At 50.2% G+C, this 27,196-nt stretch overlaps 1 protein-coding gene across 1 annotated transcript; it reads left to right on the top strand.

Moving 5' to 3' along the window:
* On the top strand, positions 1-26,457 carry ALKBH5 (alkB homolog 5, RNA demethylase). Its single transcript, XM_054459175.2, has 4 exons — positions 1-1,539; positions 11,424-11,504; positions 23,280-23,435; positions 24,688-26,457. Exons 1-4 carry the CDS (start codon positions 770-772, stop codon positions 24,863-24,865), a joined length of 1,185 nt encoding a protein of 394 aa, XP_054315150.1. The 5' UTR covers positions 1-769; the 3' UTR covers positions 24,866-26,457.
* Positions 26,458-27,196: the final 739 nt, after the last annotated feature.

Below are 27,196 nucleotides of genomic sequence, written 5' to 3'. Positions count from 1 at the left end.
GGGGGAGGTAACGGAGCGGCCTAGGTTGTGGCGGTTCCCTGGTGATTGCGCGCTGGGGTTGAGGCGTCTGCGGGCGTTCGGACGATGCCGTGACGCGGCACGGCGACACTGTCGGCAATGTGAGCGCACCCTTGTAGAGGGAGCCCTTCGGTCCTGGAGGCGGCTTGGCGTGAAGACAGGTTGCTATTTGGGAGCGTTCCCTTGAAGCCCCTCAGAGAGTGGGGGAGGGGCGGCGGACGGCGAGCGGTCCGTGTCTGCGCTTGCGCCGGCGCCTCTGCCGACCCGGCCTGCACGCACGCGCATGCCCGTAGCGCGCGGAGCCGAGGTGGCCGGCAGCACTGCGCGTGCGCAGTGAGGAGCCCGCTAAGGAGCGGCGCTGGCGGACGTCGGGCTGGCGGCCCGTGACGTCGTGAGGAGAGCTTTAAAGTGCGGGCCGGGCCGGGCGTCCGAGGGTCTGGTCGGGAGTCGGGCCTCGTCTCCGCAGCAGCCCTCCGCGGCATGAGGCGCTGCCGGCGCCCCTGCCCCGCGGGACGTGGAGAAGGTGGAGGAGGAAGAAGCCCCGTTGTCGCCACCGTTGCATGACCCGCCGCTCCTGAGGCCCTACCCCACGCCCGGACCCTCGACGCCCCCCGCCGGGTCCCCCACTCACGCATGGGGGTTCGGCGCTAAGGACCCCCCTCCCTCCGGGGGCCCCGGGGCGCGTCCCCTTAGAGCCATGCCCGGCTGCCCCGCCCGCCCCGGAGGACCCTAGAGCAGCGTCGCGGGGGCCATGGCGGCCGCCAGCGGCTACACGGACCTGCGTGAGAAGCTCAAGTCCATGACGTCCCGGGACAACTATAAGGCGGGCAGCCGAGAGGCCGCCGCTGCTGCCGCAGCCGCCGTAGCCGCCGCAGCCGCAGCCGCCGCTGCCGCCGAACCTTACCCTGTGTCCGGGGCCAAGCGCAAGTATCAGGAGGACTCGGACCCCGAGCGCAGCGACTATGAGGAGCAGCAGCTGCAGAAGGAGGAGGAGGCGCGCAAGGTGAAGAGCGGCATCCGCCAGATGCGTCTCTTCAGCCAGGACGAGTGCGCCAAGATCGAGGCCCGCATTGACGAGGTGGTGTCCCGTGCTGAGAAGGGCCTGTACAACGAGCACACGGTGGACCGGGCCCCACTGCGCAACAAGTACTTCTTCGGCGAAGGCTACACTTACGGCGCCCAGCTGCAGAAGCGCGGGCCCGGCCAGGAGCGCCTCTACCCGCCGGGCGACGTGGACGAGATCCCCGAGTGGGTGCACCAGCTGGTGATCCAGAAGCTGGTGGAGCACCGCGTCATCCCCGAGGGCTTCGTCAACAGCGCCGTCATCAACGACTACCAGCCCGGCGGCTGCATCGTGTCTCACGTGGACCCCATCCACATCTTCGAGCGCCCCATCGTGTCCGTGTCCTTCTTTAGCGACTCTGCGCTGTGCTTCGGCTGCAAGTTCCAGTTCAAGCCTATTCGGGTGTCGGAACCAGTGCTTTCCCTGCCTGTGCGCAGGGGAAGCGTGACTGTGCTCAGGTAACCCACCCGGGTGGAGGGGGCGGCCCTGCGCCTGCTGCCTTAGCTACCCACCCTGGCCCAGAAAGCAGCAGCCCGTAGGAGTCCGCGTTTTTTACAGTTCTGACCAATTTTTCTGTTTGTAGGTTGTAGGGAGCGAGAGAAGGGTTCTGTGTTTAAGATGCTTATAACAAGAAAATAGGGAACCGATGTGGAAATCCTGTCCCCGAAGGCAGGTTTGACGGGATCACTGACTTGACTGAGAATTCATCGAAAGCCATCTTTTCAGAAGGCTGTTCCCTTTGATTTTTTTTCCCCCCACCACCCATTTGTTAGCATAAGTCCCTTTGTGATTTTTCAGTTTTCCATTCTGGCCTTCCATTTACAAATCTATGCTTAAAAGAATTTTTTTTTTTGGATTTATCTAAAAGTCTTTCTTGTTCTGCCATTTTTGGATTCCTTAACAGAGAAAGTAGTCACAGGCAAAGGCCCCAGAGATTATTTAATTGAAGCACATTCTCCATTCTGAGGAGGGGGGAGTGACTTTCCTGGAGTTGAAGAGATGAGTGGTTGGGCCAAGCATACAGAGCAGCACACTCTTAAAATTCTTCCCTCGTGGCTGCAGAAGAGCCCATCAGTTCTTTGTAAGAACGTGTTACCTGTAGTCAGGACTGAATACAACAGAATACAGCTGGTCTCTTGACTGTTTGGCCTTACAGTTGCGTGAGCAGCAGAGCTTAGGCTTTTGGCCTATATTCCGTTCTCAGATCCTGCTGAGAATTAGCTCAGTGCCCTGGCCCCCAGAGGAGATTGCCAGTGGGAACACCTTTGCTGTTTATGTGAAGTGAAAATTTATTTGGAAGCTGCCTCCTTCCAGTCCTGAAAAAGGTAAACCTAGTAATGTAATTCAGTAATCCCCAAAACCTCTTAGGTCTAGACCGCAGCTGTTCTCAGAGCAGCTTGGTTGACCACCACCAAATACAAGATGAGGACACACTGGGCTTTTGTCGTGAGCAGCCCAGGTTCTGAAGTGAGTCAGTAGGGCCAAAGTCATGAGGAGAAGCAGGGTCCCTGGAGCCCTCTTCATATTATGAGAGCAGGTCATCTGTTTCATTTGAGTCGAACAGCTGAGGCTGCTTCCATGTTGGGGATGGCAGCAGAGCCTTGTGATGTCCAAGACCTCCTGATGGGAAGGTCTGAGAAGTCAGTAGTAGCAGAAGTGATACTTTGGCTCCTTAGGCATCTGAAACTTAGAGGACAGGCTACCTGTCAGCTGCCTTCTTATAATGGGCTTCTGAGCTTCTCAGATCTTCATGGCGTTCCTAGATCGATGTCTTGGCAAAATGCTTTAAGATGAGATTTCCAGGACACACCCACCCAGGGTGCTTGCTTTGTAAGGCAGGTTGGGGTCTGACCCCATTGACGGGTTCTCAGTGCAAAATTTACCTCACACAAGGACCATTTAGTCTCTTAGTGGGATATTAATTTTCTGCGTAGTCATTGGCCCTCAGGGTGGTTGTCAGGAGGTCTAGTAGTGGTCTGGTGCTTAATGAGGGGATCACAAGGCATTTTTTTGGTTTTGGGACTACTCCTCTCCTTAACACATGCCCACCCTGTATTTAAGAACAGAAGTTTCGAGTTCTTAGTACGCAGGTCTGTTAGTGATCAGCAACAGGATTGCATCATCAGGAAAATTCTCTTCATCTTTTCCTCAGAATAGTAAAGTCCTAAAGCTTTCCCAGTCCCTGTCAACCCTTTCTGGATTCAGACTTGGCTGTGTAGTTAGTGTGGGAGGCTCAGCCATGTCCTGAAAAGTGCTGCCCCAGGCTTTGAATCCAGCTTTTCTCTCATTTGCTTTGGGATCTTGTAGGCGTTCTCTGAGCTGGCTTTCCCGTCTGTAAGTGGGGATGATGCCAACTTCCGAAGCCTATTAGAATTAAATGTGGTGATTTGTTGTCTAAGATAGGGCCTGGCACGGAGTAGGTACTTAAATGGGTGCTTGCTTTCATATACAACCACTCAGTGGATCCTCTGCTCTCTCACTGGGGAAGGAACTAGGGATTTGGTGGAGCCCGAAACATGACAATTTCCCTTCATGTAGTTCAAGCCCCATGGAGGCCTCAGACAGGAGAATAAGTTATAGCCCAGGGAGGTAACTGCAGAAGCACACTGAAGGGGGACATCTTTTCCACTTCGGAGTGTTGGAAGTTTAGGGGAGGAAATGAACTGGAATGTGAAAAGTGACTAGGAATGAGCCAAGCAGAAAAAGGTGGAGAAATACACAACAGCAGTGTCTTTGGCTGCAGTAGCAGGAGTAGCCATAGGTAAGAGGGGGTGGATGTTGATGGGAGGCAGATGGAGTTCATTAGTAGAGACTGTGTTTGAGGATGCTCTGGTGAACTCTAGATCAGGGTTTCTCAACAGTGCTGTTGTTATTCAGGGCTCGATAATGCTTCATTGTTGGGGGTGTTCGTGCATTGTAGACTGTTAAGCAGCATTCCTGGCTTCTATCTGCTAGGTTCCAGTAGTGTTTTTTATGACAACCAGAAAGTGTCCAGACACTGCCAAATGCCGAGGCAGGGGAAGTGCAGAATCCTTAGTTGAGAGTCACTGCTCTAGGGTCTGGACCCTTCCACTAATTAAATCTTCTTGCACCTGTTTACTTAGCTTACCTGGTATGCAGGTGGGTGAACACCTGCCTATTAGTAGTGCCCATCGTCAAATCTTGCATATAAACTGGTAAGAAATGGTGCTTTCTCTTTTCCTGGTACAGATCCTAGCCCAGAGGTGATGAGCAGTAAAGCTGCAGATTGGAAGGGAGGGGCTGGTGAAAACAGTGGTGCGGTGCAGATGGGGAGGGATTCTAGTAGTAGGCATCTTAGTCAGACTTCAGTTGGTGATGGTGGCAATGGTGTCTGTACCCCTCCAAGACCGCGTGGCAAGAATACAATTTTATATTTAATTGTGATCAGCATGGATGTTGGTGCGTCACAAACATTGACTCAGCAGTGTCTAAACCTGGGCATTTAGAGCAAGGCCTCACAGAATCTTTTGGAAGTGCTTCCAACTCCTTTCCAAACCTAGTTGTCAGTTGTTTTTTGTAACCTTCCCATGTTAGGCCTGAGTGGATCCCCTCTTAAGGCTGTTCTTTAGGGAAATATTTTTTATCTTCATATCACTTTATCTGTCATTCATTCTCCTATTCCCTGCTGGCTGCATGGGGCAGAATAAAACAGACTCTGATTGGACTAATTAGAATAATTACTTCAAGGCTAATTGCTTACTTGCTGCTATCTTTAATCACTGCTACGTGGTCTGTGATATGGTGGCCACATGCCCAGAGACCCAGGCCTAGGCCAGCCGTCTGGAAACGACTGTGTATCACCCAGGCACGGGGCATGCACTGGTGAGCTCAGCCTGTGACTCTTCAGTTAACAGTTGATATTGGGTGGAGTGGGCACCCCTGTCAGTTCTGGGATAGTCTGATCTTGTTCAGCTGGTTGAAAGCAAAATTTAGCTTTCTGGCTTAAAATAGTTGGGAAAGTAGGGCAGATAGGTCCTGGGCCACATCTCTTGTGTGGACTCTTCTGATTCCACTGGAGGGGGAGGAACCACAGGATGAAGTCAGGGCTGTGCACCGTCAGGAGGAGCTCTGGGCCAGGGGGGTTGGCTGCCCTTGCTGTTGCCAGAGCCTGACAAGGCAGAGGGCAGTAAAAGAAAGGAAGCTAACAGTGAACCATGGTGTTAATCATGAAGCTCAGAGCAAGCAGAGAATAAATAGGCCATAAAAATTTCAGAGCTGGCCAGGCTCAGTGGCTCATGCCTGTAATCCCAGCACTTTGGGAGGCCAAGGTGGACGGATCATGAGGTCAGGAGTTTGAGACCAACCTGGCCAACATGGTAAATAAAACCCCATCTCTACTAAAAATACAAAAACTAGCCGGGCGTGGTAGTGTGCACCTCTAATCCCAGCTACTCAGGAGGCTGAGGCAGGAGAATCACTTGAACCCGGGAGGCAGAGGTTGCAGTGAGCCGAGATCGAGCCCTTGCGCTCCAGCCTCTGCAGTAGAGTGAGACTACGTCTCAAAAAACAAAAAAAACAAAAGAAAAAAATTTCAAGGCCGGGCGCAGTGCCTCACGCCTGTAATCCCAGCACTTTGGGAGGCCGAGGCGGGCGGATCACGAGGTCAGGACATTGAGACCATCCTGGCTAGCACAGTGAAACCCTGTCTCTACTAAAAATACAAAAACAAAATTAGCTGGTTGTGGTGGCGAGCGCCTGTAGTCCCAGCTACTTGGGATGCTGAGGCGGCAGAATGGCATGAACCCGGGAGGCGGAGCTTGCAGTGAGCCGAGATCATGCCACTGAACTCCAGCCTGGCAGCCTGGGTGACAGAGTGAGACTCCGTCTAAAAAAAAAAAGAAAAAATTCAGAGCTGGCTGGCCAATTGGTGGATAGCCTTCACTGATACAGTACTAGCTCTCTGGGGGATATAGGTTCATCTTTCATGGGGCTAGTGGGTGTGCATGTGCCCTTTGGTGAGGCCAGCAAGGCCCCCTGGACAGGCTTGTTACCAGGAAACACAGATGGGCTTTTCTTCCTGCCGTCTCCACAACAAAATCCAGAAAGTTTGACGGCAGACTTGGTTGGAGTTACAGCACCACCATTTTAACTCTTTGACTTTGGGCAAATTAATATTCTTGAGGCCTCAGTTTTCCTTATCTGCAAATCAGTCTAATGATGCTATAGAGTTGTTATAGAAAGTTGAATCTTTGTCATCTACTGAATGCTTGAAATTTAGCTAAAAGTGTCTCAGGAATTGGGCTACCTTCTGTGTTTAGTACTGTCTGTCTTGGTGTGTGCAGAATTGGGACTTGGCAGGTTGACCTTCCCTCTGGATTCAGAAAGCCCCAGGACTTCTTATAAAGTTAGGCCATGTGTCGTTTTGGAGGCTTGGGTCTGGTAAATAATTGAGCCTGAGCTCACAGTCCTGCCCCTGGGTCCAGGTGGCTGGTCTGCTGCCCCCAAAAGCCTGACCTTCTTGGTCCTGTGTGTCTGTCACTAAGGCAGGCAGCCATAGCCGGAGAGAGACAGTCACCAGGCTGGGATCTTGGCCAGTCCCTCCATCTCTTGTTCATCCTGGCCTAGGCAGGGCATGGAGTAGATGGAAAATGGTGGCCATCTTGGATATGTGTCATAACAACTCAGTTTCCAAGACTGTCCCCTAGAGGAGAGATGTACAGTCTTGCATAGTCACCTTTAAACAGTTTTTCAGGGCCGGGTGCGGTGGCTCATGCCTGTAATCCCAGCACTTTGGGAGGCCAAGGCGGGTGGATCATCTGAGGTCAGGAATTCAAGACAAGAATGGCCAAGATGGTGAAACCCCGTCTCTACTAAAAATACAAAAATTAGCCGGGCGTGGTGGCGAGCACCTGTAATCCCAGCTACTCAGGACGCTGAGGCAGAGAATTACTTGAACCCAGGAGGTAGAGGTTGCAGTGAGCCGAGATTGTGCCACTGCATTCCAGCCTAGGCAACAGAGTGAGACTCTGTCTCAAAAAAAAAAAAAAAAAAAAAAAAAATTTTCAGACACCTCATTTAATTTGCACCTAATCTTCTGAGGAGGGGCTTGCTGTGATCTTTGTTTTGCAGAGGCAGAAACAGGTTCTAAGTGGTAGAATAGTTCAGCTCAACACACATTTCATTTAGTGTCCACTGTGCAGGGATGAGTGAGGCCTTTGAAGAGGTTTGTCTTGAAGGGAAGACACAGTTTCCACAAGGCCAGATGGAATAGCAAAGAGGCATGAGAGGGTGTGGTTGAGCAATGTGGGGGAAACCCAGCCTGGGGAGTCAGGGAAAGGCCCCCAGAAGAGAAGATAGACTTGTCAGCTCCTTCGAGAGTCACTCTGAGGTATAGGACTAGTGGGTGACATTTGCAACATACTGGTCAGTGCCGTAGGGGCTGGGGCTGGGGGCTCAGCCCAGGCAGGGGAGCAGGCAAGCCAGATGGTGTAAGGTTATTTCCTCCTCTCATTTCCCTGTGAAAACAAAAAAGCAGGAGGTCCTGGAACTTTTCATGCCAGCAGTAGGGTTGGACCCAAGGGCATATTAAGTTGCAAGCCGGCCGACTGAGACTTTCAGACAATTTATCTTGTAGCAAGTAGGTTCCTTAATAGTAAATAATGCCCTGTGGTCTCTGCTCGACACTTTGTGAGATTGGCCAGGAGAGCTTCCCTTAATCAGGACTTTGAGCTCATGTTGCCAGAGCAGCCAGATATTCTGAGGAAAGGGTCAGTGGGCTGTGTCATAGCTGCTAGGAAGTTCTAGAAGACCAGTACTAATGAGCCTTCCAGGTTGGGTCAGTGCCAAAGTCATTTTTATGGGCCTGTGCAGCCCTACCTCCACATTAGTTCTTCCAAGGCCTGGGCTCCGTGGCAGGAACCTGACATGGCTTATTGTTTGTTCTAGAGCCCTTTGGGGGATGGGGTCAGGGAGCATGCGGGCAGTCAAGCTTTGACAAACATCTGGATTTGCTCCAGAACTGCATTAAGAAAAGTGGTTCCTTGTTGGAGATGGGAAGTCAGGGCCCTTGGTTATGCATATAGCCAAGTCAAACAGATTGATAACACTTGTCAATGGCAGGGAAGGTTGCCTGTAGCCAGCACTGCAGATTCAGGACTTAGAAATGTGCCTCTGGGGCCGAGCATAGTGGCTCACACTTGTAATCTCAGCACTTTGGGAGGCCGAGGTGGGTGGATCATGTGCGGTCAGGAGATTGAGACCAGCCTGGCCAACATGGGGAAACAGTCTTCACTAAACATACAAAAATTAGCTGAGTGTGGTGTGCACACCTGTAGTCCCAGTTACTTGGGGGTCTGAGGCAGGAGAATCGCTTGAACCTGGGAGGTGGAGGTTACAGCGAGCCAAGATCATGCCACTGCACTCCAGCCTGGACAACAGAGTGAGATTCTGTCTTAAAAAAAAAAAAAAAAAAGTGCCTTTGAGACCTTTGACAGCTCTTTGGGAAAGTCCTGTGTGTCTATATGGGACAGTCTTGCAGTCTAGACCCCCATTCCCCCAGCGTGGAATGATAAAAGCGTGGGATGAAAACTAGAGTTCCTAGCTCTGGAAATGGGGCCCAGGAGGCCCCCACTACTGGCAGATCCCTGCAGGGGGAGCCCAGAACATGTCTCTGGCAGATGCTGAATCCAGGGCTCTGGCTTGCCCCAGGATAGTCCAGGGCCTTCTGACTTTTGTCAGAGTGCTTAGTATAAAGATTGTAGGGTATCAGGTACCCAGCATTATCTGACTTAATTCTCGAAATACCCCTGCAGGTAGGCCTCTCACGCCACCCGTTTCCAGGAGTGTCAACCATGTAGTCATATAATGCTGCTGTTCTGCCTGGAAGGGAGGAGGCCCTGTCCCCCTTTTTAAAATCTTGTAATCTTAGTAGCAGCAAAAGAATAGCTAAATTATAAAGCATAACAAAATGAATGCCCAAGAACCTATTGTTCTCCTTATTACAGATGAAGAAACTGTACAGGTTTTTAGGTTCAGCACGTGATTTAACAAAGGTCACAAAGCTAGTAGGAGACAAAGCTCACATTTGAACCCAGGTCTCTTCAACTCCCTAACTCCTGTGTGATACTTCTCACTGTGGGCTGATGGGTATTAATAGGTATTATTTGAGAGAAGGTTCTTTGGTCAGTGCTCAAACAAAGTCAGTGGGTTCTTTTGCTGTAGTAATTCTCATGTGCTTTAAATATATTGATGCTTTTTGAAACTCTAATCAGTATTTTACAAATTGATTTCACTGTAGACATTTGTCCACTGTCCTTTTTTTTTTGAGACGGAGTCTCACTCTGTCACCCAGGCTGGAGTGCAGTGGCACTATGTCGGCTCATGGCAACCTCCACCTCCCAGGTTCAGCGATTCTCCTGCCTCAGCCTCCGCGGTAGCTGGAATTACAGGCACCTGCCATCATGCCTGGCCTGTTTTTGTATTTTTGTAGAGACGGGGTTTCACCATGTTGGCCAGACTGGTCACAAACTCCTAACCTCAGGAGACATGCCCACCTCGGCCTCCCAAAGTGCTGGGATTACAGGCGTGAGCCACCGTGCCCAGCCTGTCTACTGTCTCTTATGGGACTGGTGTTCATGGAGAAAATTTTGAAAAATTCTTGTCTAGGAGCAGCTTGAGAGAGAAGGTGGAATCTATAAAATAAAGGTTTGGGCCGGGCACGGTGGCTCACACCTGTAATCCCAGCACTTTGGGAGGCCGAGGCTGGCGGATCACGAGGTCAGGAGTCATCCTGACCAACATAGTGAAATCCCATCTCTACTGAAAATAACAAAAATTAGACAGGCGTGGTGGGGCATGCCTGTAGTCCCAGCTACTCGGGAGGCTGAGGCAGGAGAATCGCTTGAACCTGGTAGGCAGAGGTTGCAGTGAGCCGAGATTGTGCTACTGCACTCCAACCTGGGTGACAGAGCGAGACTCTGTCTCAAAAAAAAAAAATTAAATAAAGTAAAGGTTTGTTCTATCCCCAGCATGAGCTCAAATCAGATTTCCAAATCAGAGGTGCCTCCTTCAGGCTGAGCCTGAAGCAGTCTGGCTTTTTATCTCTTGTTGGCTCTTACATCCAGTTATTAGAGCCGAGGTTTGGCCAGCCTGGCCATCTTGAGGGGTCCTTCCCAGGCCTGCAGTGTTTTTAATAGTTAAGTTTGTGTCTGTACAACTAGCCCTTGAGAAGGGAGCTGATCAGCAGCCATGAGACAAGGGTTTGTGGTGCAGGGCCAGGTAGGGAAACTAAGCCATACTTGTCCTACTAGGCCTGTGGCTGAGTTTCTGAGTGTGTAGAACTGCTGCAGCTCAGTAGGGTAACTTGGAGTGGGAGTGTCTTGTGGCTGCCATGCTTCCAGTGATAGCATGTGAGGGGTATAGGAAGCTCAGAGCTGGCTTCCAGAGTTTCAAATTGGAATGACACTAGCTGAGAAGAGGACAGTCATCTACCCACATTAGTTGGTCTCTGAGTGGTTTTAAAAGTCATGTAACTTGTTGAAAATAAACAGATATCTGAGTACGATGGAAATCCTTTTTTTTTTTTTGGGCGGGGGGTGGGTGGTGGGGATGGAGTCTCGCTCTGTTGCCCAGGTGCAGTGGGCGTGATCTTGGCTCACTGCAACTTCTGCCTCCTGGGTTCAAGCGATTCTCCTGCCTCAGCCTCCCGAGTAGCTGGGATTACAGGCGCCCGCCACCATGCCTGGCTAATCTTTGTGTTTTTAGTAGAGACGGGGTTTCGCCATGTTGGCCAGGCTGGTCTGGAACTCCTGACTTCAGGTGATCCACCCACCTCGGCCTCCCAAAGTGCTAGGGTTACAGGCATGAGCCATCACGCCCAGCCGGAAATTCTTAAAATATTCAAACACAACTGTCTTCAAAATTTTGGATCCCCCCAAATGGAGACTTCATGTAGACATTCTATTTTGGAATGAGGCAGTCCTAGCTCTCCTTGGTGACTCAGTGCTATCAGTGGCTGCCTTGGCTTTCTCTACCTGCTAAATGGAGGGAGAATGAGGAGGAGCTGCAGTGTACTCTCTGGAGTACCCTTTTAAAAAAGGGTTCCTGGCCTGTTCAGGGAGAGTCTTGCTTCGGGCCTCTGCCTTAAGTGGCCAAGGGGTCTCCTTTGTGTCATACCAGGTTTTTCCTTGAGTATTATAGTCTCTTGGCAAAAGCATGCTGGAGCTTAATATGATATTCCCTTCCATGTAGATCCTTGAAACTCTCAAGTAATGGGTAGAGAGCAGCCATAAGACCTAGGCCATGTTCCTGTCCTGTTATATCCCCCAGGAACTTTGGTTGTCTGTCTACTCTTCATGGTCACGTGTTCTGTGTTTCTTTTCAGTGGATATGCTGCTGATGAAATCACTCACTGCATACGGCCTCAGGACATCAAGGAGCGCCGAGCAGTCATCATCCTCAGGAAGTAAGTGCCTTGATGTCTGACCTTCTGCCTCACCTGCAGGCCTGTCTGGAGATGTAGCTCTGGATCCACTTAGAACTCAGCTCCTATGTATCAGTGGCATGGCAGGGTGGAGAGCAGAATGGTTAAGTTCTCTTTTATTTGAATCCTGTGAGGATAAAGTTGTTTTATCGTTTTATCAGAAAATTAAGTTCTCTATTTAGGGAGTTTAGGACTGAGCAAAAGCATATACTCCCAATATTTGTGGGTATAATCTTGAGACAAGATTTGGGCAACATTCTTCCAAACCTCACCCCACCCCTTAGCCTCTATTCCTCACCTCCTTGGTTCTTATTTGTCACAGGTACTCTTGGTGATTATTTTTAGACTGTGCCTTTAGCAGCCTGCTTTAAAAATGCCTGGGTGTTCACTGCTGGGAGGAACAGGGAGTGAAGAGAGGAGACAAGGGTGGGAGGTTAGGATGTAGTATTCACCAGAATCATGGCTTGTGGCTCTTCTGTGGGGAGGGAATCAGGGATGTGCTAATTAACATCAACAAACCTGGCTTCACCAGCATTTCTTTCTTTCATGGGATGAGTGGAAGAAGCCATGGCCTCACAGACATTGGATCAAGACAAGCCTGCCCCACTGCCCACCCATCTTGCTCAGGCTGGAATGCCTAATAATTCATAGCTCACTGCATCCTCAAAGTCCTAGACTCAAGCTCTCTTCCTGCTTCAGCCTCCCCAGTAGCTGGGAATAGAGGCATGTGCCACCATACCTAGTTCAAGCCTACCTTTTGAATAGAGTCCCAGAGAAGATAGGTGATTGCCCAGAGTCATAGAAGTCAGTGAGCAGAGCAAAACAAGCACGTAAACTTAGGCTTGACCCGTATAACTTACTGTCTTTCTTCCTTCCTTCCTTCCTTTTATTAAACTTTATTTTTTAGAATAGTTTTAGATGTATAGACAATTGTGATGGTGCAGAGTTCTCATGTACTCTGCATCCCATTTCCCCTATTTGTTAATTTTTTATTGGAATGACTAAAGTCCATACTTTATTTAGATTTCCTTAGGTTTTTCCTAATGTCCTTTTTCTGTCCCAAGATCATCCTACATTACATTTAGTTGACATATCGTCTTAGACTCCTCTTGGCTGTAACAGTTTCTCAGACTTTGCCTTATTCCTTTTTTTTTTTTTTTTTTTTTTTGAGACAGGGTCTCACTCTGTCTCCTAGGCTGGAATAGGCTGGAATGCAGTGGCACCATCTCGGCTCACTGCAACCTGTGCCTCCCAGGTTCAAGTGATTTCGTGTCTCAGCCTCCTGAGTAGCTGGGACTGTAGGCGTGTGCCACAACACCCAGCTAACTTTTTTTATTTTTTCGTACAGACGGGGTTTCCCCCATGTTGGCCAAGCTGGTCTCTAACTTCCAACCTGAAGTGGTTCACCTGCCTTGGCCTCCCAAAGTGCTGGGATTACAGGTGTGAGCCACCACGCCCGGCCTGCCTTATTCTTGATGATATTGACTGGTTAGGTATTGTATAGAAAATCTCTCAATTAGAATTTGTCTGATGTTTTTATGGTAAAGTATATGCCATTTTTACTACATACCAAGAAAATATACCATCAGTGTAACGTAACACTATTGATATTGATCACCTGGCCGATGCACTGTCAGGTTTTCCACTGTAAAATTACTGTTTTTCCTTGTCCGTACTGTACCCTTAGGAAAGAAGCCACCATGCATGCCCACAGTTAAAGAGTGTGGGAGTTAGCACCATCTCCTTGAGGGGGAGCATGCAGGTGAATTATTTAGAATTATTCTGCAGGGGGGATTGGTCTACTCTCCCTCATTTATTCAATCGTTTATTTATATAAGTATAATTTTTATGTAAGTATGGACTCCTGGGAATTTATTTTATGCTCAAATTGTTCCAGCTTTGGTCATTGGGAATTTTTTCTGGCTCATCAACTTTAGTCAGTAAACAATAACTTTGGCATCCTGGTCCTTTGGGCCCATAACTCCAGAATAATGTAGTGGTGAAGTCTCTTTGGTATGGCTTTGCCACTTTGTCAAGTCAGAACTTTTAGTCTGTTTTAACTATAGTAGATGGGTATGATCCATATCTGTGGGACAGTCGTATGGTATAGGCAGAGCAGTGAACACGTGGGAGCTCCAGAAACTTGGGTCAACTTGGTGGGGTTGGCAGCCTCTCTTTTCTAGCCTAAGACTATTCCCAGAATTTGTCAGAGGAAGGGAAGGGTTTTTATGTGCCTTCTACTTTATTTTTCTGTGATAACCAGCACAGGCAAGAACTCAGAAACAATGGAGTCCAGAGCGTAGCACTCTTCCAGCCTCTCCTCCACAGTCATTTCTTCTCAGGCTGCACCTGGTACCTCCAACTGCAGCCAGGGATGGGTGGCCTGCCCAGGCCAGGAACCTGGAGAGGAACTTCTAATGTTATATAGAACCAGAGCAGTAACTTCCCAAGTGTTCCTCTCATCTTCCCATAATAGCTTATGGGAAGCTATTATTAAGATTTTGGGGAAATCTTAGCTGGATGTGCAGGTGGTAGTGGCCATAGCTGGAGTGTCAGTCTTCTAGCTGCTACTCTTTTATTGAATGGTGACTCCCATACCTGGCCACCCAGTCCAACTGAGTCAGATGCTCCTCAGCACAGCTAGGAGTCTGCACCGTTAATCAGCTCCCTGGGAAGCTTTTTAGCCAGCTGGGCCCCTGCCAGTTGCCTGACCTTGGGAATGGCTGTTATTGGGTGACTGAAGCTCTTCTACCTTCTGACTTCATTGGGCCCAGGAACCATTCACAGACTGGGCTGGAGGGCAGAAGCACAGAGCTTTGGTGTAAGGGGACTGGAGAAGAGTGGGAGGATGTCCCAGCTTCCCCAGGTAGCTGAGCTGGGGAAGTGCACAGCTGTGGGGAACTCTAAAGTATCTGCAGTTTCTATTATGGTTCATGGATTTGTGCCTGGACTCTTGTGGCAGTGTGGCCTCCATTGGGAATATCTTCTCATCTAACATGTTCATCCTCTGATTCATATCCCAACTCCCCAAATAAACCTACATGATAACCAACTCCTCAGATAACCTAGTCATTCTTCATCGTTCAGATTGACCATTTTGACTTGCAGAAAGCATCATATAAAAAGCCCTTTAGCTTTTTAGCATCACCTAAAGCCCTTTCAGCACACATGCAGACACATACACACACCCCTCTTTGGACTGTCACAGCTCATACGCTTGCCATTGTGAATTTTCAAATCTGCATTCTGTAGGAGTAAGGAGATCCTTGTTCATCTGGGGCCTAGCATGAGGTACAGCCCAGAGGAGGCATCAACTAGTGTGGAGAACAATTCAGGCCAGTGAGGAGCAGCTCCAGAGTAGCTACATGGGCTTGTCTTGGGAAGGGACGGGTTGTGACAAGTTTCAAAGGGGGAGCATCTTGGCCCAGGCATTGCCCGGAGATAAGTATGATGTGGCCTTGGAAGATACCTGGCTGGCTTGATGTCTTCTGGTGAGGTTGTGTTACAGTGGGTAGCATCTGGGCAGTGAGCCTGGCCCTGATTATGGTAGAGGAGTTAGAGCCGGTCCTGTCTTCTCATAAGTTCAGATAAAGATTGCACAGGCTGCTGGTGGAGACCCTGGGAGCTCTGTCACCAGCTCAGGTCAGTCAGAGCTGGAAAGGTCTTTCTAAGGGCCTCATGGAAGGAAACGGGTGGGCAGCTGCCCAGTGCTTTCTGGTTGGACAGAATGCAGCTTCTGTGAACATGGGTGGTGCCAAGTCTTCGTGCACATGTGCCCTTGTTTCTCACGGGGAGGCTGGAAGTGACCTTTTAAAAAAGAGTCTCCCCAGAGTGGAATCCTCAGACTGTCCCTTGGTGTTATAATGTTTGGGGTCACAACTTAGCCAGTAAATGGCTGAGTGAGACCTGGAACCTGGGTCTTGTGGTTCCTTGGTGGTTTGCACAGTGGAGTACCCCAAGTCCCGCCCTTTCCCCCAGTGTGTCATTGGGATGGATGCTTTGAGTTAGGAAACTGGAGCTCAGATATAGAAGGGCTTTCTTGCCTCTGCTGTGCAAGTAGAGAGTTGTGCTGATTGGGGAGAATGTTATGAGTATGTAGGGGACACTCTACAGAGAGTGGGGTGAGGCAGCAGCTACAGGCTAGTCGGCTCTTTGAGGTGCCTCAGCACCCCCAAACTTCCCTGAATGTTGCTGTCTTCCAGCCAACCGAGGGCAAGCTGCCCCAACATGCAAGTCTTTTCTCTGTAATCGTTGGTAACCCTGGAAGGGGAGGCTGGACCTAACCTTACTGGAGGTGTGGTTAAAGTTCTAAATTACTAGTTAGATAACCAAGAGGCTGACAAACTTCTGGGGTATAATAATTCATCTGTGAGGGGAGTCTTCCAGTTTTTCCATGATTCCCTAGTGCTCCTGCACTAGTGCACTCTGTGCTTCTGCTCCTGGTAGGCCTTGCTAGCTGCCCTGTGCCAAGCATCCACATATTAACCTTGAAACTAGAAGGTATGAACTCTGTTTGGAAAGGGGTTCAGGTAGGAAGTGAGCTGCCTCAGGTCATCTTGCTAGTTGGAATGACCTTTGAGCAGGGATTTCTGACTTGAGGGAAACATCAAGTATCTACTATGTACAAGGCACTTGAGGTGGGCGCCGCAGGAAATTTAGTACCCCCTTGGTGCTTCACATGTAATAAGTTTGCACTTTGCATGCCATTCCAACACAAAGCAGAGTGAACACTGGTGTAAAAGCACAGGATATTCTCTGGGAGCCCTGCAAAAAAAACCCCAAAAACCCAGGCCGGGCGTGGTGGCTCACACCTGTAATCCCAGCACTTCAGGAGGGCGAGGCAGTTGGATCACCTGAGGTCAGGAGTTCAAGACCAGCCTGACTAACATGATGAAAATACTAAAAATACAAGAATTAGCTGGGCATAGTGGCAGATGTCTGTGATCCCAGCTACTCAGGAGGCTGAGGCAGGACAACTGCTTGAACCCGGGAGGCAGAGGTTGCAGTGAACCGAGATTGCACCATTGCACTCCAGCCTGGGAGACAGAGCGAGACTCCATCTCAAAAAAAAAAAAAAAAATTTTTTTTATTACATCCAGCTTTGCGGGAGGAAGGGTAAAGGCGAGCTTGGTAGATCTGGCCCCTGAGCTAGAAATTGCTGGCCAGGCAGAAATGGTAAGCTCAAAGGCTAGGAGGCAGGGAAATATAGGGGACTTCTGTAGATGAGGAATGAAAGAGGGAAGGAGGCCTTAGATCAACATTTGATTCTCAAGAGATGGCTTATGGGTCTTCGGGGCCTTTAGTTGGTGACTAGGGCACCCAATCCCTTGGTTTCTAGGAGGCCCTCAGGATTGCACTGTGAGACTTGTATTCTTGAGATTGGTACTCTCCAGTTAACCAGATAAAGTGGCACAAAGCAGTATATATAGCCCATTTATTTGCTTTTGGTCAAGTGGAACTCAGCTCAGAGTGGTCTGAAGCTGGGAAATGCAGCTGGAGATCCCTTTGCCAAGTGGTAACCTAAGCTGGTGTGTGCTAGGCTCTGTGCTAGTGCCTGGAATGGGGTTTGTGTGGGTTCCTATTCTCTTTTGTCCTTTGGGAAAAGGCAGACATTTAGCATCTCAACAGGAACTGGTCAAAGAAGGCTTTCCAGATAAGTGCCACCTGAAGGTAGTCAAGGATGCTTGGGCCTTAGCCAGCATAGAATGAGGCTCAGGGGCAAAGATAGTTCAGTCAGAAGAGATGCTCTTTACAGAGGCTTGGAGTCCAGGAACTCTGTTCTGGAACACAGAATAGATAAGGAGTGGAGGGCTTGATACACTGGCCTAAGACAGAAAAAACTTCACGCTGTGCAGAGAAATGTTAAGGGCGCTGGGGAGCCACGGAGGCATGTGAGCAGTGGGGTGAGGGATTTGCATGTGAGAGATTGTAGGAAGCGGAGCTCAATAGCTTACTTGGTCATTAGATCCACAGAGTTCAAGGAGTCAGGAGACCCTCCATGAGAGCAGAGCAAATCTGAATGTGAGGCTGAGTGGATGGATGAGCAGTGGAAGGAATTGGAGGTCTCATTCTGGACCTCGTTCCTCAGCAGTGGGGTGAGGAGTGGCTAGCTCTGGTTTCTCTGACCAGGGCTTGGTGTTGCTCCTTTCTCCATGATTTGTGTCTCCTGTGGTTAGATTTAGCTCACATTTGTTCCCTGTTTCAGTAAGTCTGTGTCTACGTGCATACACCCTGCCCTTTTGGCAGCCTGACTGTTCTGATGTGTCTGTGGCCTGCCCAAGGAATATGGGTACAATGGGATCACCAGGGAGGTGACAAACTTGGGCTTCTGCCCTGGCTCTACCACTCCTCTCCAAATGCAATCTTATCTGCACCTGTAAATTGGGCAGTTGTGGTTAAACTTGTGAATGCTAGGTGGTCTTCTAAACTCTTCCTGGCTGGGTGCGGTGGCTCGCACTTGTAATCCCAGCACTTTGGGAGGCCAAGGTGGGCGGATCGCCTGAGTGCGGGCGTTTGAGACCACCCTGGGCAACATGGTGAAACCCCATCTCTACTAAAATACAAAAAATTAGCCGGGTGTGGTAGCATGCATCTGTAGTCCCAGCTACTTGGGAGGCTGAGGCACGAGAATCGCTTGAGCCCGGGAGGCAGAGGTTGCAGTGAGCCAAGATTGCACCACTGCACTCCAGCTTGGGCTACAGAGTGAGACTCCATCTCAGATAGATAGATAGATAGATTGATTAATTTAAAAAACCAGGTGTGGTGGCATGTACCTGTAGTCCGAGCTACTCGCGAGCCTGAGGCAGGAGAAATAATAAATAAATAAAGAAATAAAACCAGGTGTGGTGACATATACCTGTAGTCCGAGCTACTCGTGAGCCTGAGGCAGGAGGATCGCTTGAGCCCAGGAGGTCAAGGCTGCAGTGAGCTGTAATCCCACTCGTGCACTCCAGGCTGGGTGATAGTGAGACCTTGTTTCAAAGAAAGTAATTAATTGGCCGGGCGCGGTGGTTCACGCCTGTAATCCCAGCACTTTGGGAGGCTGAGGCGGGTGGATCATGAGGTCAGGAGATCGAGACCATCCTGGCTAACACGGTGAAACCCCGTCTCTACTAAAAATACAAAAAAACTCAGCTGGGCATGGTGGCAGGCGCCTGTCATTGCAGCTACTCGGAGGCTGAGGCAGGAGGATGGCATGAACCCGGGAGGCGGAGGTTGCAGTGAGCCGAGATCGTGCCACAGCACCCCAGCCTGGGCGACAGAGCGAGACTCCGACTCAAAAAAAACAAAATAAACGAGAAGTCTGATGTTGGCAGGAGGCTGGTGGAAGATGGGTGGGGAGAGTCCCATGAGGGGAGTGGGTACTATTGCAGGAGAGCCAGCAAGGTACAGACCTGAGCTTTGTGGGAGTCTGATTCTCAAAGGTGCTGGAGCTTAGACCTCAGCTCTAGGGACCCAGGTTACTAAATAGGCAAGAGGGTGCTTGGACAGGCCCACAACACTGGTCTCTGCCTCGCTTTGTTGGAAAGCCAAGCTTTTAGCACAAGGTGCCTGGTAAAGGTGGAGCCAGAAGTTGGAGAGTGGTTGGTAGCTGGCTGGGGACTGCCCTCGCTCCAGGGTCATCGTGGCCTGAGTGTGGTCTGGTTTACCATCTTCCCAGAAATGGTGGTGCTGCCACCTGCATGTACAGTGTTCTCTTGCACTGAGGAGGGCCCACCTGCACTTTATTTTTTAATTAAAAAAAAAAAAATTAGGGCCGGGCACAGTGGCTCACGCCTGTAATCCCAGCACTTTGGGAGGCCGAGGCAGGCGGATCACGAGATCAAGAGATCAAGACCATCCTGGCCAACATGGTGAAACCCTGTCCCTACTAAAAATACAAAAATTAGCTGGGCATGGTGGCGTGCACCTGTAGTCCCAGCTACTCATGAGGCTGAGGCAGGAGAATTGCCTGAACCCGGGAGGTGGAGGTGCAGTGAGCCAAGATCGTGCCACTGCACTCCAGCCTGGAGACAGAGCAAGATTGTCTTAAAAAAAAAAAAAAAGTTTAAATAGGAACAAGGTCTTTCTTACTTTGTTGCCCAGGTTGGTCTGAAACTCCTGGCTTTTAAGTAATCCTTCTACCTTGGCCTCCCAAAGTGCTGGGATTACAGGTGTGAGCCACTGTGCCTGGCCCCACCTGTGTTTTAGAGGCCATCACAGAGTAATAGGTAGTAGCTTTGTGACTCAAGCTAGTGATTTGCTCTGGGATTTAGCTTTGCTCTCCAATCCCTGCAGGGAGAATAATTCACCCCAGCAGCTTCTCTGGAGGACCTAGGATAGGATCAACTCCCTCCCTCCCTTCAGTTCACACTTTAGTGCTACAGCCATCCTTTGTTGTGACCTGCCTTGTCCCTGCTTTGTCCTGACACTGTAGGTGGCTGCCCTGGGTATCATGGTCAACCCCCACCTCACATGCCCGAGGTGCTTTGCTCTGACCTTTGAATACTGACTGATCTGTAAGGCAGGTCTTCATTCCTGTTGCCGCCTTAGGAGGCCTGGGTCCAGACCTTACTGCTAGAACTGAGCCTCCTGAATCCAGATTTGTGACTCTCTCTGCTAAACCCTGAGGACCTGGCCTGCACCATGAGAGTTGGTTGCCTTTTAAGGGGGGCATGTTCTGAAGTTAAGCTACTGGTGGGCACTGGGCTTGGAGTAAAGCTCTAGCCTGGCATCCTGCATCTTAGTGAATTTTTGGAAGTGTGGGGAGGGCAGGAGCTTTTCCAGCTGTTATGAGATATAACAGTCCCAGGGGATGTGTCAAGAGCTCTCATCTTGGTGGCTCTGCTTTTCTCCTACCATCCATCATTCACCCGAAGAAACAACTCCAGAGTGCCCCCACTAGGGCTTCACTGGGGCTTTTGGGGCACACAGTGGCTTTCCTTCCCTGAACATGGGCTCCCTGGCACCTATAGGGTCTTAGCTTTATGGGTACCAGAGGAGGGACTTTCTTCAGTGAGGCCCTTAGAGTCCTTTAAGTCAAGTATAACTGCTAACATTTTATTTAGTCTGATCTCTGCCACCTGGACCTCTCAACTTGGTGACACAAGGCCTGGTAAAGAAAAGGTCATTGGGCCAGGCGTGGTGGCTCACGCCTGTAATTCCAGCACTTTGGGAAGCCAGGACGGGCGGATCACCTGAGGTCGGGAGTTCAAGACCAGCCTGACCAACATGGAGAAACCCCGTCTCTACTAAAAATACAAAAGTAGCCAGGCGTGGGGGCGCATGCCTGTAATCCTAGCTATGCGGGAGGCGGAGGTTGCAGTGAGCCAAGATCGTGCCATTGCACTCCACCCTGGACAACAAGAGTAAAACTGTCTTAAAAAAAAAAAAAAAAAAAAAATAGAAAAGCTAATTGAGCCAGGTGTGGTGGCTCACGCCCATAATCCTAGCACTTTGGGAGGCTGAGATGGGCAGATCGCTTGAGCCCCAGTGTTTGAGACCGGTCTGGCTAACATGGTGAAATGCTGTCTCTACTGAAAATATAAAAATTAGCTGAGTGTGGCAGCGGGTACCTATAATCTCAGCTGCTTGGGAGGTTGAGGTGGGAGGATCGCTTGAAGTTGCAATGAGCCAAGATCCCGCCACTGCACTCCAGCCTGGGTGACAGAATGAGCCCCTGTCTCAAAAAAAAAATAATAAAAATAAAAAGCTCATCTGGAGCCCGGCTTGGTGGCTCATACCTGTAATCTCAACACTTGGGAGGCTGAGGTGGGAGGATCACTTAGAAGAGTTAGAGACCAGCCTAGGCAAAATTGTGGTACCCTGTCTCCGAAAAAAACCATTAGCCGGGCATGGTGGCCCAGTCCTAGCTTCTTGGGAGGCTTGGGCAGGAGGATCCCTTAAGCCTAGGAGTTCAAGGCTGCAGTGAGTTGTGATCATACCACTGCCCTCCAGACTGGGTGACAGAGCAAAACACGATCTCTCTTTGAAAAAAAAAAAAGAATTGATTCTATTCTATTTCACATCCTCATCTCTGGTAGTTGCGCAGTACCACCTCTACCCAGAGAATCCCAGCCTTGAAGGAGGCAACTTGCCGTCGATTCCTTATACCCTCAGCGCAAAGAAGCCTTAGAGCCAGTCACATTTCTGTCTTTTGCTCAGATGGGGAAACTGAGGCCCGAGGAAGGATGGCGACTAGCCTGGACTCTGAGTGGCAGTGCCAAGACTAGATCTTCCTGCTGTTGATGTTAGGTTCTGCATCCATGAGTCTGGAGGAGTCCAGAGTGGAGCCTGAGACTGGAGAGCCACTCACTGCAGCTGGGCCCTTCTGGCATCCCCCTCTACAAGGCCAACCCAAAGGGATGGGGATGCCTGTCCTACCTGCCTACCCACCAGTTTGGGCCTGAGGCATCAGAACATTGGTTCCCAGCTGGAAGGAAGGAGATGCTCCTGCTGCCTTTAGGAGAGAGATTTCCTACCCACGTTCAGAGTAACTCTTGCCTGTCAGGCTTGAAGTCTCACTTTGGCTTTAAACTTTTCCCCCGTGACTTGCAGGATGCATGACTTACTGCCTTTCTGATTCTTCCCATGTATGTACAGTAGGCCAGCCAATGGAATGTGGGGAGGCAGCCATGGGGAATGGGGGAAACTGTGAGGACCAGATGCAGTTGTTACCAAGGATGCCAAGCAGCCTAGCCCAAGGCAGTTGTTGGATTTCCCTCCTGCTTACTTCTCCGCAGCATCCTCTAGTATCCTTAGAGTCCTGCTCTGACTGCAACCCCTACTCCTTCGGAACTAAGTTACTACTTTGTGTCTAGCAGACCCTGGAAAAGGTGCCTTCAGGGTCTCTGCTAGCTGTGTCCTATCACTTCCCACCCAGTCTGTTACATGGGTCCTTCTGCCCTTTGCTCCCACCTGCCTGACTTGCCAGCCTTCTCTGTACCACACAAGGAGCCTGAGGGCTTTGAGGTTTTCCAGGCCAGCTCCCTTCTGTTCTGGCTTCATAAAGGACTTGGATCACTGCCCTGAGTTACCTCTACCCAGCTTCTCCATCCCCCTCTTCCTCATCTGTATTTGTGTGCCTTCCCTTTACTAGGCAGTGTATTCCTTGAAACCTATAGCTATACCTGCTGCTTGGTGGGGACTGTACCTTCAAAAGCCCTCTGGCCTCTACCTTGTCAGCATCCTGAAATGAGCAGAAACTGCCAGGTGACTGCTCATGGTTGTGGAGTGGGCCTGGGTTCCCTACCCTGGCTCTGCCGCTCAGTCTCAGCATCCCTGTCTGTACAGTAAGAAGATAGGGTAGCTCTGGCTCGCTCTGTCTCCAGCCCCTCTACAGGCCTGGACCAGGGATCCTTCCTGTGTTGGGACCCACCTGTGGGGCCGTTGGTCCTCTGGCAAATGAAGTAGATGGCCCCAGAGAACCTGTGGGTCCAAATGGAGTGAGGTGAGGCTGCTTGGTTCAGCTGAGAGCGAGCCCTGGGATCTTGCCCCTAGGGCAAGCCCTGGGATCTTGCCCCTAGCACAGCCTGTCATTGAGAGTTGCCAAACAGAAGTGTTCCCATTCCTTACTCCTAAATGTGGACTTGAGGAGGGTCTTTGAAAGTCAGCTAGACCAATCTCTAGTTGAACCTCAAGGAGAGTGAGGTACAGAGCAGAGACTGCTGGCTTCCAGGTCCAGCTGGCTCCCACTTGGCCTGGCCAGAGAATTGGTCTGATGGTGCCCACACCTTCACCAGAGGCCCTTTGGTGACCCCATGCATGTTTCCTTTGCAGGACAAGATTAGATGCACCCCGGTTGGAAACAAAGTCCCTGAGCAGCTCCGTGTTACCACCCAGCTATGCTTCAGATCGCCTGTCAGGAAACAGCAGGGACCCTGCTCTGAAACCCAAGCGGTCCCACCGCAAGGCAGACCCTGATGCTGCCCACAGGTACTCAGCTTAGGACCCTCAGCAAAGGCTGGCAAAGGCCTGGCTGCAGGGTGAGAAGGGTGGAGAAGCCTGGGGTAGACTGTTTAGGAGCCTTGGTTTGCTCACCCTTTCAAAACCTTATGTCTGGTTCCTCTGGGTTGGTGGCACTGGTGACATTCCCACCTAACCCTGGCCAACTGCCTGTACACCCAGAGAGAAGGGGTCAGGCAGAGACTGTAACAAATGGCAATATCATGGCTTTCCCATGACTTTCCTTGTTCAGTCTCACCCAGACAGATGTCCTTGTGGAATTATACTTAGATGTCAGGAGGGAATCTTGGGACTTGGATAATAGTGAACCAAGGACTTATTTCAAAAAGGGTTGGATAAAAGGAATTTGAGGAGATAATTTTTTTTAAGGAAAAAAATGTTTTGGCTGGCGCAGTGGCTCACGCCTGTAATCCCAGCACTTTGGGAGGCCAAGGCAGGCAGATCACAAGGTCAGGAGATCGAGACCATCCTGGCTAACACGGTGAAACCCCATCTTTACTAAAAAATACAAAAAATTAGCCGGGTGTGGTGGCAGGTGCCTGTAGTCCCAGCCCCTCGGGAGGCTGAGGCAGGAGAATGGCGTGAACCTGGGAGGCAGAGCTGGCAGTGAGCTGAGATGGCATCACTGCACTCCAGCCTGTGCGACAGAGCAAGACTCTGTCTCAAAAAAAAAAAAAAATTGTTTTTTAAGTGTTGGGGAAGGTTTCCAAGGAGGTGATGTTTAAGTTGATTCCAGAAGGATAAGAAAGACGTGGAAGAGCATTCTAGGCAGGAAATACTGCATGAGCTAAACCCTGAAACACAAAAGAGCTTTGTGGTTTCAGGGGGTAATGGGGTTGGTAAGTGGAGAAGGGGGTGTTGGGAGGCCCAAGAGAGAGTAAGTGGGTAGAGCTGGGAAGTAAAGGTAGATGGCAGAACCGTGCAGAGTCTTGAGGCTGTGGTAGGGAAGACCTCTGTCCAGCAGCCCTGGCAGTGTCCCAGGGCACCAGACTCCAAGCCAGGCAGACCCCACAGGGTAATTGGGAAATGTCCCAAAGACTGGGGTGGTCACTGGCACTTAGTGTGCAAGAACCTCCGATACCAGGGCCTCTGCCAGGACTACCCTTCATTGCGGACCACTGAGCTGAAGTGACTCATCCCAAGGATGAGACAAGGTACAGCGGTAAAGCCAGGCCCCTCCTGCCAACCTCTCAGATAACGCCCTACCTCCCTTTCCTTGCAGGCCACGGATCCTGGAGATGGACAAGGAGGAGAACCGGCGCTCGGTGCTGCTGCCCACACACCGGCGGAGGGGTAGCTTCAGCTCTGAGAACTACTGGCGCAAGTCCTACGAGTCCTCAGAGGACTGCTCTGAGGCAGCAGGCAGCCCTGCCCGAAAGGTGAAGATGCGGCGGCACTGAGTCTACCCGCCGCCCTCCTGGGAACTCTGGCTCATCCTTACGTAGTTGCCCCTCCTTTTGTTTTGAGGGTTTTGTTTTTGTTTATTGGGGGGTTTTTTTTTGTTTTTGTTTGTTTGTTTGTTTTTTTGTTTTTTTTTTTTGATTCTATATATTTTTCCTTGGTTTGTTGCCTGTTAAGGCTGAAGAATAGAATTGGCCAGGACCTAGGTTCTCATATTCTTGGAATTCCTCCTGGATAGAAAGGCTGTTAGCATCAATAGGGGACAGAGGCTGATGCTGGAGTGGCCAGTAGAGGTGGTGGAGCAGAGCAGCCATCTTTTAAGTGGGGCTGTATCAGGCTGGGTTTATTTAAAAGCAACAAAATGTTTTGGTTAAGAAAATTATTTTGCTTTCAGTGTAAATCTTCGCAGTGTTCTAAACAAAGTTCAGTCTTCTGCTCGCCCCTTTCCTCCACTGATGTCTGCACTTGGTTGAGGTCTCCTGGAGCCTCACAGGCTCTGCATGGGGGCTGCTGTTCTCCACTTCTCACCTGCCATCCACGCCCTGCAAGCTCATGCAAACACCCTTTCTTCCTCCTGCGGCAGAGTTGTTCAGGTTGCCTGGGCAGGGGCTTAAACAGTGCCAGCCCCTGCCATCCCAAAGCTATTGTTAAGCCCCCCAGGCGTCCTCCACCCACGCCCACTAGCCTGCCCTGTCCACAGTTCCTTGGGCTGCTGAGGGGCTAGTGCAGTGGTCCTGACCTCTCTTCTCAAGAGCACACTTCTTTGCTGGTTGCTCCTTTTGAGCATATGCGTGTGATTATTTGGAACAGTTAGACTTGCCACGTTGGGTCAGTTTTAGAAATTGTTTCTAGCTAGAGGGACTGGTGTCCTTCCAAGTCTAGCATTTGGGGTATGGAAAATTGTTGTGGTGTGTGGTAGGGTTTTTGTTTTCTTTTTTGAGTTTTTTTTCCCCCTTTAGTCTCCTGGCTTTTTCCTTTCCCTTCCCTTCTCCATTGGCCAGCTTGGGCCTCATCCTCATGTCATCCTTCTAGGAAGGCGCCTGCCCCCTCTTGTCTGCTGGCAGCATGCATCCAAGGCCAGAGCTCAGGCCTGCAGACTGGGCTGGTGCCTCCTCCGCTTCAGGGTATGGGAGTTGGTGAAGGGGCTTTCAAAAAATAATAATAAAGAAAAAAAAGGTAAAGTCTTTGGTAGCTTCTATCCACTCAGATCCTGGAAGGCAGCAAGGTTTTGTGGATCTAGATTCATTAGGAATGTCTTCTTGTCAGCCAGGCCAGGACCCGGGCTTGCCAAGAGCAGAGGCCCTCCCAGCAACCAGGATACCACCACTTTGGGGGCTTTGTGTACAGAGGTCCGGGTCTGAGACCTCATAGGCTGCAGAAATCTGGGGCAGCCACCATCAAGAAGCCCCTCTCAGGGGCCAGAACTCCTTTGCCAGCGTGGATTTCTCAAGTCGGGACTGCATAATTAAAGCAGTTGCAGTTTTATTTTTTTTACAGCTTTTTTCCCAAAAATGATTTGTAGTTGTGTGTGCAGCACTTTGCCCTGATATGTGTGCTCTACAATAAAAACCAAATCTAATATATTTTGAAACAGTTGTCTGATGTTGTTATAAGAGAGGGCTTGCCTTTGGTGCTTCCTTAATCCCTTTAACTTTCTTAAACTTGGAACAGGGGTTGGGGAGGCAGAGCTCATTGGCCACCAGCGTCCCAGAGGAGTCGACTGGTCTTGGACACTGGGCCTCCTGTGTGCCTAGCCTCGGATTTATGGCTGAAGGTGGACTTGTCCTCACCCCACTGGCCTTTCTCCCACTCCAAGGAGGGTGAACTTCGTAAACCACGATGTCCAGGTGCCCAGGGACCACACCTTCTGGAGTTCTGGAAGTCCCTCTTTCAGATGTGATCACTGAGAGGCTGGTGCTGGTGAAGGGGGAAATGGCAGGCACAAAAGCAAGGGAGAACCTGGCTTTTGTGGAAAATATGCGAGTGATTTTGCTCATTAAACAAATACTTAGCCAGGCAAGGTGGATCACCTGAGCTCAGGAGTTCGAGACCAGCATGGGCAACTTGGCGAAACCCCATCTCTACTAAAAATACAAAAATTTAGCCAGGCGTGTTAGCATCTGCCTGTGGGCTCAGCTACTAGTGAGACTGAGACAAGAATTGCTTGAGCCTGGGAGGCAGAGGTTTCAGTAAGCCGAGATTGTGCCATTGCACTCCAACCTGGGCAACAGAGCGAGACCTTGTCTCAAAAAAAAAACAAAAACTCCTTGAGTTCCTATTGTATACCAAGCCACACTGGGACCCCAGTAATGAGCAAAACTCTGGTCCCT

Source organism: Pongo pygmaeus, chromosome 19, assembly GCF_028885625.2.
Source record: "Pongo pygmaeus isolate AG05252 chromosome 19, NHGRI_mPonPyg2-v2.0_pri, whole genome shotgun sequence".
NCBI lineage: Eukaryota > Metazoa > Chordata > Mammalia > Primates > Hominidae > Pongo > Pongo pygmaeus.
Note: the sequence above shows the minus strand (reverse complement) of the source record. Positions and strands in the feature narration are given on the sequence as shown.

Bases quoted from the DNA above. Each gene is read 5' to 3' on its own strand.
- ALKBH5 (XM_054459175.2), top strand. From the start codon at position 770: ATGGCGGCCGCCAGCGGCTACACGGACCTGCGTGAGAAGCTCAAGTCC. The intron at 1,540-11,423 runs GTAACCCACCCG...GTTTCTTTTCAG, and splicing joins GGAAGCGTGACTGTGCTCAG to TGGATATGCTGCTGATGAAA. The intron at 11,505-23,279 runs GTAAGTGCCTTG...TTTCCTTTGCAG, and splicing joins GCAGTCATCATCCTCAGGAA to GACAAGATTAGATGCACCCC.